At 33.4% G+C, this 16,241-nt stretch overlaps 1 protein-coding gene across 1 annotated transcript; it reads right to left on the reverse strand.

The window, feature by feature from the left end:
• Positions 1 to 2,883: 2,883 nt before the first annotated feature.
• LOC140954698 (uncharacterized) lies at positions 2,884 to 3,438 on the reverse strand. Its single transcript, XM_073405195.1, has one exon. The coding sequence runs from the start codon at positions 3,436 to 3,438 to the stop codon at positions 2,884 to 2,886; it is 555 nt and encodes a 184-aa protein (XP_073261296.1).
• Positions 3,439 to 16,241: the final 12,803 nt, after the last annotated feature.

Raw genomic sequence — 16,241 nt, forward strand, 5'->3', positions numbered from 1 at the left:
AATTTTACTTTTCTTTTGGTCGAGTCTGTTGTTATTTTGTTGTTTGTGCAACATTGTTGTGCTATTTTAGGACGTAGCAAGCTGCCACTCTTGACTTTCACAGTTCGCAGTGAGGAAGAGAGGTGTGTTCCTATTACTCTTTGTCTGCCTTTACTCGAACCTCAGCACATGGGTGTTTGGTTATTCTTTAAAATATTTTGTATGGAAATGTTTTAAAATAATTACTTTTTATATTAATATATTAAAATGATCTGAAAATATAAAAAAATTATTTTACCAATCAACTTCAAATGCCTCATCTCAAATAACAATTTTTTTAAAAGGGAACAAAACAACGTGAAGTTTAACAACAATAAAGCTATATAAGGCTTTGTGTGAACATAGTGCAGAAAAAAAAATGTTATTAGATAATGTATGCATTATACTGATCATGTTAGAAAGGAATGCGATAACACAATACAACTCACACATTACCTAGTAAACTGGAAAAAAAAAAAAAACATGGAACCAATTCAAAGGCATACAGATAAGTGTTAAACATCTATCACAGATTGACATTGCTGGCACTGCCAACAATTATGAGAGTCAATGGAGAAAAAAGGGTGAAGACTCTCACAATCTAGCCTCAATTACTAGAGACACGTTAAGTGATCTTGGAGCTCTAACGACAATATGTTCAAACCAAGATGACATTCCAATCAAGCCTATAAATTCGGAAAGTTCAAACTAACAGGAACTCTGCATGGTAGTTCAGCAAAATTACAAGGATTCTCTACTTTCAAATTCTCTATTATCAAAGCTGCCATCATAACAAACTCCTTTGCCATGAAGTTGTCATCACAATAAATCAACACTATCATCAACCAGATTTCATGGGATCCTTTCCTTTTATTTTACATCTGAATCATTGTATCCAATTAGTTTAAATACTTCACTTGTATAGCCTAGTAGTTCACGTTGAAAACTTAAGAAGAGAAACTGAATATTCATTTGAGAAAAAAACACTCTGTCAACTCAGTTTATTTTTTCTTTATGGTATCAGAGCCTTTATGAACACTAGGCACAACCTATCGCAAATACTACAGCTTATCCTCTCTTCATCTTCCCTCTTACCTTCCACTCATTTATTCCACAATGACTACCTTATCACTCCATGTTGGGAACTTTATCACCCTCCAACTCACTCCAAACAATTACCCATTGTGGCGTGAACAAGCATTGGCTCTTGCTGAGAGTCAAGAAATGGTCAGTCATCTCACAAATGAAGATCCTGCTCCAACAAAATACACAAACACAGAAAACTCAACCCCACAATTAACAGATGCTTTTATAGCATGGCGAAAGTCAGATAGTCTCCTTCGAGGGTGGATCATTGGAACACTTTCAGAGGAAACTCTAGGACTTGTTGTTGGTGTCGACACAGCTCATGCTGTTTGAGAGGCTCTCAAAAATGCATATGCACAAGACTCACAAGAACGTGAGTTCACACCGCGACAAGAGGTAACCTACCTTCGAAAGGAAGACAACACAACAATCACAGAACACATTCAAACCTTCAAAGGTCTCTGTGACAACTTATCAGCCATTGGAAAGCTTGTACCAAACCAAGAAAAAGTCTTCTACCTTCTCACCAGCCTTGGTCCTTATTATGAAACATTCACAACAACCATGTTGAAACCTCCTAGGCCATCATACTCTACCACTTATAAAAATGCCTCATCTCAAATAACAATTTTTTTAAAAGGGAACAAAACAACGTGAAGTTTAACAACAATAAAGCTTTTTTGTTAACAAAACAACATTGACTAACAACAGATCTCAATATTTATGTGGGCATTATATCATAATAAGAGTTCCCTATTATATGGAACAACATATCTGTTATTGAGCTGAATGCCATTTTTTATAACAAAATTGTCTTTAAGATCACGACGTCTGTAATAAACAAAGCCATTATCATCAAAAATAGTATGTTTCTTGAATTTTTTTAGGAATCTTTTTTAGCAAACTCCCTCGTTCATACACTGACATTTTGGATTTGCAAGACCACATGGACCATGCATCATGAATCTTGAAACAATTTCATAGCATTTTGGATCTGTAAATTTGTCAGGGATTTCAGCTGAAACAATGGAATCAACATCTTCAGGTGTACGACATTTAAAATTCAAGTGTAGCCAAATTAATATATGAGTGTGTGGCAAACCCCTCTTTTGAAATTCAATTGCATAAACATCTACAAAATAAAAAGAAAACTAAGCCAAACAATCCTAATAAGAATAGAAAGTTGTAATGTTTAGAAGAAATGAGATAAAAGATAAGGCACCTGCAATTATCTGACCAAAAGGCTTGCTTTATTTTATGAAGGCTAACATATCAATAACCTTCGATATAAAAACACGTGTAATGATATCAGGCTTGTCTTCATGTTTGTAAATTCGACCTTTTGTAAGCTCCCTTTGTATCTCAGGCCAATTAACATTACATGTGAATGTAATAAATAGGTTAGGATTTCCATAGGCTCTACATATAGCCATTGCATCCTAGTAATTATTGATCATATAACGTGGGCTACCAGTTAAAGAAGATGGAACAATGATTTTCCCAGCTAAGAAGCCTTCAACATCCCTATTAAGTATAGCTTCATGGATACCTTTATAAACTTCTGTACGTAAATCTTTTTTATTAGCTCTGATATAATCAAGACAATCTTCTTCAACATTAACAAATACATCAACCAAGAATTGTTGGTACAAACGACCACTTTTAATGATGGTATTATCGCACCCATGCCTTTCATTGATAAGGTAAGCATAATAAGCTCGCATCGGAACTCTTGACCTTTTCCTTGTTTTTCCATGTCCATGATCAACAAACATAATATTACATACAGGAGTAGCCATCTTCACCATAAGGAAACAAAAGGGGATACTGTAATGCCATGAATTTTGGATGTAATTTTGAGATCCTTTTTAAAGAACCTGAAAAGCATTCAATAATTATATCCCGTTCCGAGAAAAAATCTCCAATATCTCCAACAACTAATCCACCAATGTCATTTGATGTAGGATCATCATATTGGCGTGAATCATGGTTTCGCTTTCCAAGTAAGCGAAGTTTATAATCAACAGATTGAATATTTTGAGTTTTGTCTCTAGCTTTGCGAAATAATTTGGCAAGTTCGTTTATTTCATCAAGCATTCTTAAAAGATCCACAACAATATTCTCATCCAGAGATGATGATTTGTAGTCTCTTGTAAATGGTAAAAGTCTATTTGCAACTTCGTGAGCAGTGTCAAACACATAGAGCTGTGCAAACTTTGGTGATTCTCCATCAACAGGTAAGAGAGAGCCCATTAAATGATGACAATGACCGTTTATCTTGAACACATATGGAGTTGGTTGATCATTAACAGAAGTATCAATCTTTGTGCCCATTGATGTGAAAGCAAACATAGAGCTATAAGCTCGTATATTGTCCCGGAATTTTTTTAAAGTAGAGCCATTACTGGGATTAAGAAGAAAATCAAGAATTAAAGGAGTTGGTTGCATAGCTGGAAGGGAAACTTGACCATTAAGGCAACAAAGTGAGAAAGATGGATTCTTTTTAGATGAACGTGCAAGACGTTCTTGGAGCCAAAAAAAGTGCATTACAATGGCGACATGTAAAAGTCTTATCACCAAAGTCAACATACTCGCATGTTTCCCCTAGAAATTACAAAGAAAATGAAAGATAATGAAAAAAAAGAACATGGATGATATAAGGTATAAAAAAACGAATAAGTGTTGGGGAAATTTCAAGGTAAACTCACTTTTTCATTTTTTTTTGGTATTCAGATTGGCCACCCAATAGGCTTTGATAAGCAATTGGTCCATGTGTGGTGTTAGTCTCAAAGCTAGTATTGTTATTGGCATTTTCATCGACGAGAAATCCATATGCAAGATGTGCCTGACTTGTTGATGCTATTAATGAAGAGGTACTATTATTCGAGATTGAATAATTTCCTTGTAAGGAAGTAGAGCATGCTGCACCATCATCAGTAGTATGTAAAAGCGAGTGATCATTGGTTAGATGATCAGAGTTTTACGGTGTTGTTTGCGTGAATGAAAAATTTTTGTCACCCAAATTTCCTTCACTATAAATATGGATTGTTGAGTTGTATGGTGAGGAAACACCAGGTCCAACATCATGGAATGGTTGTAATCTTTGTCGATCGCTAGTCATAAAATCGTTGCTTCTAAAAGTTAAAAGATAAATTTAAATGGTCAAAGATAGTCAATCAAGGCAATTTTAATAACATGGTTAGATCTGAGAATATAAATGGAAAAGAAATAAAAATTCCATGAAAGAATAAGAAATCAAATAGAAAATTTAATCATTAAATAGAGGAAACATGAACACATGAAAAAAATCGCATTGATTTGAAAAAAAAATTAAGCATAGAATGGAAAAGACAAATACAGCAACAAAGAAAGCATGAAAAATGCAGGCCAGGTTTTAAAATAAAGGTGCACATGTAGTTGCAGTGAGACAAGAAAAATATGGTGTTTCAGCTTCCTGTAACGTGGAGATAGTTGAACAACAATTGGAATAACAGACCTACAACAAAAGGTAAAAAATAAAAAGTCACGAAGCAAATTTGAATTTGTAAGGGGGACAATAACAATAACAGCAAAAATACATGTGATTACAAAAAATACAAGCAAACAACTATGAAAAATATGTTTATTCTGCTGCAAAATTCAGAGTTGTTGCAATGGAAAGAAGCAAATGCAATCATAAAGAAAGTGTGGCATTTGTTGGAATAAACAGAGGTTGTATGAAATGAACATTTTTTTTCTCAACAAATTCTCGGTGTAAACCAATTAAGCCACAAATTATATGCAATTGAATTCAAAATGCAAAACATGTTCATTATGCCGCACAATTTAGAGTTGTTCCAATAGAAAGAAGGAAATGCAACAAAATAAAGAAAATGAGTGGAAATTGTTGCAATAAATAGAGGTGCTACGAAATGAACAAACTTTTTTCTCACCAAATTCTTGTTGTAAACCAATTTAGTCACTAATTATATGCAATGCAATTAAAAGCATTAATTCAGCCACCAATTACATGCTCAAATTAAAATCATAGGAATTGACAACATAATTTTATCAAAGAAAATTTTCTTCATGCAAGCATTGTTCAAAATAAAATTAGTCAGTCATCATATGTAATTGAATCGAAAAGCCTTGACATGAGCAATGTATATTGTTGTGGAGAAAATAGAACAAAAAAAATAATGGTTAAGCATAATGTTGTCAATGATTTCAACCATATTATATGAAATCAAATCTAAAGCGATAATTCAACTGCCACTTATATAAAATTTAATTCAAAATCTAACTAAAACTAAATCATAAGGGAATGGTTTCTAATTTTCCAATCTAGGCAATTTTAATAATATGGTAAAAATAAAAAATTTCAATGGAAAATAATTAAAAGCAAACTATTTAATGAAAGAATAAGATTAAAAAATTCACCAAAAAAGTTAATTATGTAATAAAGGAAACATGAACATATATAAAAATCCAAATTTATTCATAAAAAAGCAAGCACATAATGGAAAAGAAAAATACAGTGACAAAGTTGCAGGCAAAAAAGGTGAGACAATAAAAAGGTGGTGTTTTAGCTTCCTGCAACCTGGAGAGAGTTCAACACCAATTGAAATAACATGCCTGTAACATATGGTGAAAAATAGAAAGGTAGCAAGGAAATTCGATCTTTAGAGATGGACAATAACAATAATAAAAAAAATATATGTGATTATGAATATAGAAAGAAAATAATTATGAAAAATGTGTTTAATCTGCTGCAGAAATAATAGTTGTTGTAATGAAAAGAAGCAAATGCAACAATAAAGAAAGTGAGTAGAATTTGTTGCAACAAACAAAGGTGATACCAAATGAACAATTTTATTTTCCACCAAAATCTTGCTGTAAACCAATTCAACCACTAATTATATGCATCCACTTCAAAGCAGCGACAATTCAACCACCAATTACATGCAACTGAAATTAATTAAAGTCATGGCAATTAACAACATAATTTCAGAAAGAAAATTTTATTTATGCAAGTGTTGTTGAAAACAAAAGTAGCCAGCAATCACATGTAATTGAATTGAAAAATCTTGATATGAGCAATGTATATTTGTTGAGAGAATAAAATCCAATAAAACAATAATGGTTAAACATAAAGTTGTAAACCATTTTAGGCACAAATTATATGCGCTGAAATTTAAAGTGATTCAAATTAAAATCATGGGAATTAACAACATAATTTTAACAAAGGAAATTTTCTTCATGCAAGCATTGTTCAAAATAAAATTAGCTAGTCATCATATGTAATTGAATCGAAAAGCCTTGACATGAGCAATGTAAATTGTTGTGGAGAAAATAGAAAAAAATAATAATGGTTAAGCATAATGTTGTCAATGATTTCAACCATATTATATGAAATCAAATCTAAAGCGATAATTCAACTGCCACTTATATAAAATTTAACTCAAAATCTAACTAAAACTACATCGTAAGGGAATGGTTTCTAATTTTCCAATCGAGGCAATTTTAATAATATGGTAAAAATTGAAAATTTCAATGGAAAACAATTAAAAGCAAACTATTTAATAAAAGAATAAGATTAAAAAATTCACCAAAAAAGTTAATTATGTAATAAAGGAAACATGAACATATATAAAAATCCAAAATAATACATAAAAAAGCAAGCACATAATGGAAAAGAAAAATACAGTGACAAAGCTGCAGACAAAAAACCGATCAAGTTTGAAAATAAAGGTATACCTATAGCTTGAGTGAGACAGGAAAAAGGTGGTGTTTCAGCTTCCTGCAACCTGGAGAGAGTTCAACACCAATTGAAATAACATGCATGTAACATATGGTGAAAAATAGAAAGCTAGCAAGGAAATTTGAACTTTAGAGATGCACAATAACAATAATAAAAAAATATGTGTGATTATGAAAATCAAAAGAAATAATTATGAAAAATGTGTTTAATCTGCTACAAAAATAATAGTTTTGCAATGAAAAGAAGCAAATGCAACAATAAAGAAAGTGAGTAGAATTTGCTGCAACAAACAAAGGTGATAAAAAAATGAACAATTTTATTTTCCACCAAAATCTTGTTGTAAACCAATTCAACCACTAATTATATGCATCCACTTCAAAGCAGCAGCAATTCAACCACCAATTACATGCAACTGAAATTAATTAAAGTCATGACAATTAACAATATAATTTCAGAAAGAGAATTTTATTTATGCAAGTGTTGTTGAAAACAAAAGTAGCCAACAATCACATGTAATTAAATTGAAAAATCTTGATATGAGCAAGGTATATTTGTTGAGAGAATAAAATCCAATAAAACAATAATGGTTAAGCATAAAGTTGTAAACCATTTTAGGCACAAATTATATGCACTGAAATTTAAAGTGATAATTTAATGGCTAATTATATATAATTTAATTCAAAGGCCAAGGAAAAATAAAACAACATGCTAAAAATTCTTTATTCAACGGTAGCACTTTAAATGACCATGTCAAACCAATAAACAATTTAATTTTATGTTTTCAAGCATAGAAGTAATAACATTGATTCCCTGCATTATTTCATTAGCTAACCTAGCAATTAACATCCAAATGGAAAAATCTTCAACATACTGTTATTTCTTATTCCTAAGCATATTTCATTTCGGAATGCATCTCTTTAAATAACCACTAACATGAGTTCAACCAACTCTTTTTTTAAACACATATCATTAAGCATGAGTTCAAGCGACATCTTTTTTTTAAAAAAAAACACACAAATCAGCAATTATATATTTTCGAGCAGAGCAAAACAACACCCTATTCTCAAGCTATCATGCAAACAAAGAATAAGCATTGATTAATTTAACTTAAGCTTTTTCAACAACAACAAAGATATTCTAAAAAATTTAGTAGAAATAGCTTGTAAGAAAGAATGAAACAACTAAGAACCAGAACACTGTTTAATAAAAAAAAAAAAAAAGGCATGAAAATACCTTGTTAAACATTCCTTGAAAGTGGATAGCAAAATCAATAGCCTACACGATTAAAGATTCTGAGAAGGTCCACACAAAATAAAGCAACTTGTAAAACAAACATTTTCAGATGCATAAATCCACTAATCAACCAAATTAGCACCCAAAATCCAAATGGAAATAAACCACAAACAAATTGTTTTTCTCATATCTGAAGCACCAATCAACTTCAAATGCCTCATCTCAAATAACAATTTTTTTAAAAGGGAACAAAACAACGTGAAGTTTAACAACAATAAAGCTACCTAAGGCTTTGCGTGAACATAGTGCAGAAAAAAATGTTATTAGATAATGTATGCATTATGCTGATCATGCTAGAAAGGAATGAGATAACACAATACAACTCACACATTACCTAGTAAACTGGAAAAAAAAAAAACATGGAACCAATTCAAAGGCATATAGATAAGTGTTAAACATCTATCACAGATTGACATTGCTGGCACTGCCAACAATTATGAGAGTCAATGGAGAAAAAAGGGTGAAGACTCTCACAATCTAGCCTCAATTACTGGAGACACGTTAAGTGATCTTGGAGCTCTAACGGCAATATGTTCAAACCAAGATGACATTCCAATCAAGCCTATAAATTCGGAAAGTTCAAACTAACAGGAACTCTGCATGGTAGTTCAGCAAACTTACAGGTATTCTCTACGTTCAAATTCTCTATTATCAAAGCTGTCATCGTAACAAACTCCTCTGCCATGAAGTTGTCATCACAATAAATCAGTAGTATCATCAACCAGATTTCATGAGATCCTTTCCTTTTATTTTACATCTAAATCATTGTATCCAATTAGTTTAAATACTTCACTTGTATAGCCTAGTAGTTCACGTTGAAAACTTAAGAAGAGAAACTGAATATTCATTTGAGAAAAAAACACTCTGTCAGCTCAGTTTATTTTTTCTTTATGGTATCAGAGCCTTTATGAACACTAGGCACAACCTATCGCAAATACTACAGCTTATCCTCTCTTCATCTTCCCTCTTACCTTCCACTCATTTATTCCATAATGACTACCTTATCACTCCATGTTGGGAACTTTATCACCCTCCGACTCACTCCAAACAATTACCCATTATAGCATGAACAAGCATTGGCTCTTGTTGAGAGTCAAGAAATGGTCAATCATCTCACAAATGAAGATCCTGCTCCAACAAAATACACAAACACAGAAAACTCAACCCCACAATTAACAGATGCTTTTATAGCATGGTGAAAGTCAGATAGTCTCCTTCGAGGGTGGATCATTGGAACACTCTCAAAGGAAACTCTAGGACTTGTTGTTGGTCTCGACACAACTCATGTTGTTTGAGAGGCTCTCAAAAATGCACATGCACAAGACTCACAAGAACGTGAGTTCACACTGCGACAACAGGTAACCTACCTTCGAAAGGAAGACAACACAACAATCACAGAACACATTCAAACCTTCAAAGGTCTCTGTGACAACTTATCAGCCATTGGAAAGCCTGTACCAGACTAAGAAAAAGTCTTCTACCTTCTCACTAGCCTTGGTCCTCATTATGAAACATTCACAACAACCATGTTGAAACCTCCCAAGCCATCATACTCTGAGTTGGTCTCTCAACTCCAAAACTTTGATCAAAGGCGTAATTGGTTCTCCAATCACACAGACATCACAGCTCCTTCTCCCACTCATCAATTGGCTTTTTATGGACAGCAACAACAACGTCCACAATCAAACTCTTCAGGCTATCGTGGCCCCTCATAAAAATTCAATTCTAAAGGTCTTGGATTCCAAGCTCAACAGCGAAGGGACTCCTCTTCATCAAATTCATAGCGTAGACCTCCACCACCTGGTGAGCGTCGCATGACACCAACAGAGAGGGATACAATGCTAGTATTATGGGATGACTGGGCCATGTTGCTAAAATATGCTGGTGGGTGCCAAAGAAACCCGCTCAACAAGATGAGATTCCACAAGCACTTGCAACACTCACTTTGGACACCACCATTGCTGACACTGAATGGACAGCGGACACTGGAGCTTCCAACCATATGACAGGTAAGCCAGGTATGTTAACAAACATTCATAAATACTCCTGGTGCTGACTCTGTGCTAATCGGAGATTGGTCTTCCATGCCAATTCTTGCAATTGGTGATACGTGTATAAAACAAAAAACATTTGCCTTACCTCTCAATGATGTCCTATTGGTTCCAAACTTAACAAAAAATTTACTTTCCGTAAGCCAGCTAACTAATCAATTTCCTGTTAATTGTGAGTTTTCTAATGTTGATTTTTGTGTTAAGGAACGGGAAACAGGACAGGCAGTGATAATGGGGAAACGCAAGGGTGATCTCTACGTCCTCCCTACTTCACCAGAATTGTATTTCTCTCATCGTTTCAAATCAGGCACAACAGAAGTTTGGCATCAACGTCTAGGCTCAGTCTTCAGCATTACAAATGCTAAAAAATAAAGGACTTATTGATGTTGTAGGGACAATAAAATTACAACATCTTTGTGATAGTTGTCAACTAGGAAAACTTAGTTGTTTACTTTTTTCTAAATCAGAACATTCAAGTACTGGTATCTTTGAAAAAATTCATTGTGATTTATGGGGACTAGCACCAGTTTTATCAATTGCAAAGTTTAAATATTATACTTGCTTAGTAGATGATTTTTCTAAGTATACTTGGATTATTCCCTTGCGCAACAAATCTGACTTCTTTAATGCATACTTAGCTTTTGAAAAATATGTTATTAGACAGTTTAACAAGCAAATTAAAATATTTCATTCAGATGGAGGTGGTGAGTTCATCAATTCAAAACTACTGACTCATTTTCTTTCTACATGCATTGTTCATCAGATATCATCACCATATACTCCTGAGCAAACTGGTATAGTTAAGAGACGCCATAAGACCATTAGAGAATTAGGAATGACTATGTTATTTCACAGTGGAGCACCTTTATTCTTATGGATAGAAGCCTTCACCATGGCAGTATATCTTATGAATTGCTTACCTTCTTCTACTCTTAACTTTGAAACACCATATTTTGCACTTCATGGGACACACCCAAATTACTCCTTACTCAGAGCATTTGGATCTAAATGCTTTCCTTACACTTGGGATATTCGAAAACACAAATTTGATCCAAAAACACTTCCATGCATTTTTGTAGGTTACAGTGAAAAACATAAGGCTTATAAGTGTTTTCATCCAACAAGTAAAAAAAATTTCATCTCTCGTCATGTTGTCTTTGATGAATTAATTTTTCCATACAAGCCTATCAACAAATGTTGCAAGACAACCAATCAACCACAAGTAATTAGTATTTTTTATTCTTGGTTACCACATACTAATAACTCTTCCTTTACAGGAGCAATTACGGACTCTGCCTCACTCCCATGTCAAAGTCTGTTGCTGCCAAATGACATTAGTACTCCACAAAATTTCTCCCCATCTACAGATCTCACAGAGTCACAATGGCAATATCCTATTGTTGAGTCACAGACCAGTCCAGACATTAATGCCAATAATAGGTTTGCTCATAGCATAATTTCACCAGACACATCTCTATCACAAGGATGTCAAGAGTCTCATGGGTCAGCATAAGAAATTCCTCCTCTGATTATCAGTGAAACACCAGAAGCAGCATTGCTAGCTCATTCCATGGTCACTCAGTCTAAACAGGGTATAGTAAAGCCAAATCCTAAATATGCCTTAACCACCAGCACCTCAGCTAATATACCCCATGAGCCTCACAATATTAAAGTTGCACTGGCACATCCTGGTTGGAGAGCAGCAATAGAGGAAGAGCTGGCAGCACTACATCAAAATGAGACTTGGAAATTGGTTCCACGAACATCAAAGATGAATGTCATTGGTTCTAAATGGTGTTTAAATCAAAGCTCAAACCAGATGGTTCTCTAGATCGACTCAAAGCACGTTTAGTTGCAAAAGGGTATCATCAAATTGATGGAGTAGACTACACTGAAACTTTTTCTCCAGTTATCAAACCAGGAACAATTCGCATGATAATTACCATAGCCCTTGTTCAGAAGTGGTCCATTCGGCAATTGGATGTAAAAAATGCCTTCTTGCATGATTTAATTTCTGAAGATCTTTACATGCAACAACCACCAGGAATGGCAGACTCTCAACATCCGACACATGTCTACAGACTATAAAGAGCTCTTTATGGCCTAAAACAAGCACCACGTGCTTGGTTTGATCATTTCAGTACATTTCTTCTTAAATATGGTTTTTTTTTGCAGTTTATCTGACCCTTTATTGTTTGTTCTCCATTCAGATTATGGCTCATTGATTTTGCTCCTCTATATAGATGATATGTTGCTCACAGGATCAACTCCAACACTGGTATCCAATTTTATTATGGTGCTAAGTAGTGAATTCGCAATGAAAGACTTAGGCCCTATACACCACTTTCTTGGAATGGAAATCACACCAACAACAAGTGGCCTTCATCTATCCCAGTCACATTATGCATTGACAATACTTGAACGATCAAATATGGTTGATTGTAAGCCTATGAGTACTCCTCTTGAAGCTAAAACAAAAATATCTTCCAACGATATTCTCATGGAAGACCCAAGTTACTATCAAGGAATAGTAGGAGCTTTACACTATCTTACACTCACTCGTCCTGATCTATCATTTAGTGTTAATTATGTATCTCAATTCATGCATGCTCCCACAATGATGCATTTAAAAATGGTTCGACGTATTTTATGATATGTCAAAGGCACAATTGAAATGGGATTACATTTTTCTTCGCACACTACACTTGATCTATTTGCTTTCTCGGATGCAGATTGGGCGGGGTGCCCTACAACAAGAGGATCCATTACTGGCTATTGTACATTCCTTGGAGGAAATCTTATCTCATGGTGTGCAAAAAAACAGCACATAATTTATCGGTCAAGCACAGAAGCAGAATATCGTGCAATGGCTAACACGACGGCAGAACTCACATGGTTGGCTTTCATTCTCAAAGATCTCCGCATCACACTATCATCTCCTCTCATTCTTTACTACGACAATCTAAGTGCACTTCACATGACAGTGAATCTGGTATTCCATGCCCGAAGCAAACATATCGAGTTGGATTATCATTTTGTGCGCGAACATTTTGCCCAAGGATTGCTTGTACTCAACATATCTCATCAGGTAATCAAGTTGCCGACCTCTTCACCAAACCAATGTCAAAAACGGCTCTTCAATATTTTCGCAACAAACTTTGCCTCCAGCCTTGACAAAGTTTGAGGGAGGGTGTTAAACATCTATCAGAGATTGACATTGCTGGCACTGCCAACAATTATGAGAGTCAATGGAGAAATAAGGATACACGAGATCCTTGGAGAAAAAAGGGTGAAGACTCACAATCTAGCCTCAATTACTAGAGAGACGTTGAGTGATCTTGGAGCTCTAACGGCAATATGTTCAAACCAAGATGACATTCCAATCAAGCCTATAAATTCGAAAAGTTCAAACTAACAGGAACTCTGCATGGTAGTTCAACAAACTTACAGGGATTCTCTTCTTTCAAATTCTCTATTATCAAAGTTGTCATTGTAACAAACTCCTCTGCCATGAAGCTATCATCACAATAAATCAGCACTGTCATCAACCAGATTTCATGGGATCCTTTCCTTTTATTTTACATCTGAATCATTGTATCCAATTAGTTTAAATACTTCACTTGTACAGCCTAGTAGTTCACGTTGAAACTTAAAAAGAGAATCTGAATATTCATTTGAGAAAAAAACACTTTGTCAACTCAGTTTATTTTTTCTTTAATAAGATGACAGGAAGAGGAAAAAAAAACAAACAAAACTGTAGAAGCAAATGAAAACAATAAGGGGAACTGTAGTTACTAAAATGAAAAAAAACAATGCCACATGACAGCCCTTGCTAATTAAAAAGACCAGATGGATTAGAGCAAAAAACTCTCAACTATAAAAAACATGGACCCAAAAAAAAAAAAAACATTGACAAAGTAATATTTAAATAATGATGGGTTTCAGTATAGAGTTGGTGCTTTTATATAATGATGGGTTACATTAATTTTGCATGGACAAAGTAATATTTAAATCACAAACATGTATTTATTTGGCATATATGGTTTTACAACCGATGGAGCACAATCTTTTGTTCTTGAAAATGGATGATCATGACATGCACTTGTCTTTTTTATCTTTATTTCAATATATTTCTAATACTTTATCAACAAAGTATTTCAATATATTTCTAACATCTAAAATAAAAAATGAATTAATTTGTAAAAAAACAAACATAAAATGGAAAAGAAAAATACAGCAACAAAGTTGCAAGCAAAAAAGAGGTAAAGTCTGAAAATAATGGTGCACCTGTAACTTGAGTGATACAGGAAAAAGGTGGTGTTACAACTCTCTGCAACCTAGAGATAGCTCAACACTAATTGGAATAGCATGCCTGCAACAAATGGTTAAAAATAGAAAGTCACCAAGCAAATTTGAACTTGAGAGATGGACAATAACAACAATAAAAAAAAGACATGCGATTATGAAAATCGAAAGAAAATAATTACGAAAAATGTGTTCATTCGGCTGCAAAAATGATAGTTGTTGCAATGGAAAGAAGCAAATGCAACAATAAAGAAAGTGAGTGGAATTTGTTACAATAAACAAGGCTCATACCAAATGACAATTTTTTTTCCAACCAAAATCTTGTTAAAAACCAATTCAGCCACTAATTATATGCAATTCAATTCAAAGCGATAATCCAGCCACCAGTTACATGCAACTAAAATTAATTAAAGTCATTGCAATTAACAACATAATTTCAGAAAGAGAATTTTGCTCTTTAAATAACTCTAACATGAGTTCAACCAACTCTTTTTTAAAACACATATCACTAAGCATGAGTTCAAGCAACACCTTTTTTTAAAAAAAGACACACACATATCAGCAAGCATATATTTTCCAGCAGAGCAAAACAACACCCTAATCTCAAGCTATCATGCAAACAAAGAATAAGCATTGATTAACTCAACTTAAGCTCTTTCAACAACAACAAAGATATTCTAAAAAATTTAGTAGAAAATAACTTGTAAGAAAGAATGAAACAACTAAGAACTATAACACTATTTAATAAAGAAAAAGAGGCATGAAAATACCTTGTTAAACATTCCTTGAAAGTGGATAGCAAAATCAATAGCCTACACGATTAAAGATTCTGAGAAGATCCACACAAAATAAAGCAACCTACAAAACAAACATTTTCATATGCATAAATCCATTAATCAACTAAATTAGCACCCAAAATCTAGATGGAAAAAAACCACAAATAAATTGTTTTTCTCATATCTGAAGCACCAATCAACTTCAAATGCCTCATCTCAAATAACAATTTTGTTAAAAGGGAACAAAACAACGTGAAGTTTAACAACAATGAAGCTACCTAAGGCTTTGCGTGAACATAGTGCATGAAAAAAATGTTATTAGATAATGTATGCATTATGCTGATCATGTTACAAAGGAATGAGAGAACACAATACAACTCACACATTACCTAGTAAACTGGAAAAAAAAAAAAAAAAAAACATGGAACCCATTCAAAGGCATACAGATAAGCTGATAGGAAAAGGAAAAAAAAAACAAACAAAACCGCAGAAGCAAATGAAAACAATAAGGGGAACTGTAGTTACTGAAATGAAAAAAAAAAAAAAAACAATGCCACATGACAGCCATTGCCAATTAAAAAGACCACATGGATTAGAGCAAAAAACTCTCAACTATAAAAAACATAGACCCAAAATAAAATAAAAAATTGCATGGACAAAGTAATATTTAAATAATGATGGGTTCCAGTATAGAGTTCATGTTTTTATATAATGATGGGTTACATTAATTTTGCATGGACAAAGTAATATTTAAATCACAAACATGAATTTATTTGGCATATGTGGTTTTACAGCCTATGGAGCACAATCTTTTATTCTTGAAAATGGATGATCATGACATGCACTTGTTTTTTTTACCTTTATTTCAATATATTTCTAATACTTTATCAACAAAGTATTTCAATATATTTCTAATACTTCAATATATTTCTAATATTTCAAAAAAAAAAATGAATTAATGTGTAAAAAAAC

Source organism: Populus alba, chromosome 16 (genome assembly GCF_005239225.2).
Source record: "Populus alba chromosome 16, ASM523922v2, whole genome shotgun sequence".
In the NCBI taxonomy this organism is placed as follows: domain Eukaryota; kingdom Viridiplantae; phylum Streptophyta; class Magnoliopsida; order Malpighiales; family Salicaceae; genus Populus; species Populus alba.

Coding starts and splice junctions, on each gene's coding strand:
- LOC140954698 (XM_073405195.1), bottom strand. CDS start 3,438: ATGGGCACAAAGATTGATACTTCTGTTAATGATCAACCAACTCCATAT.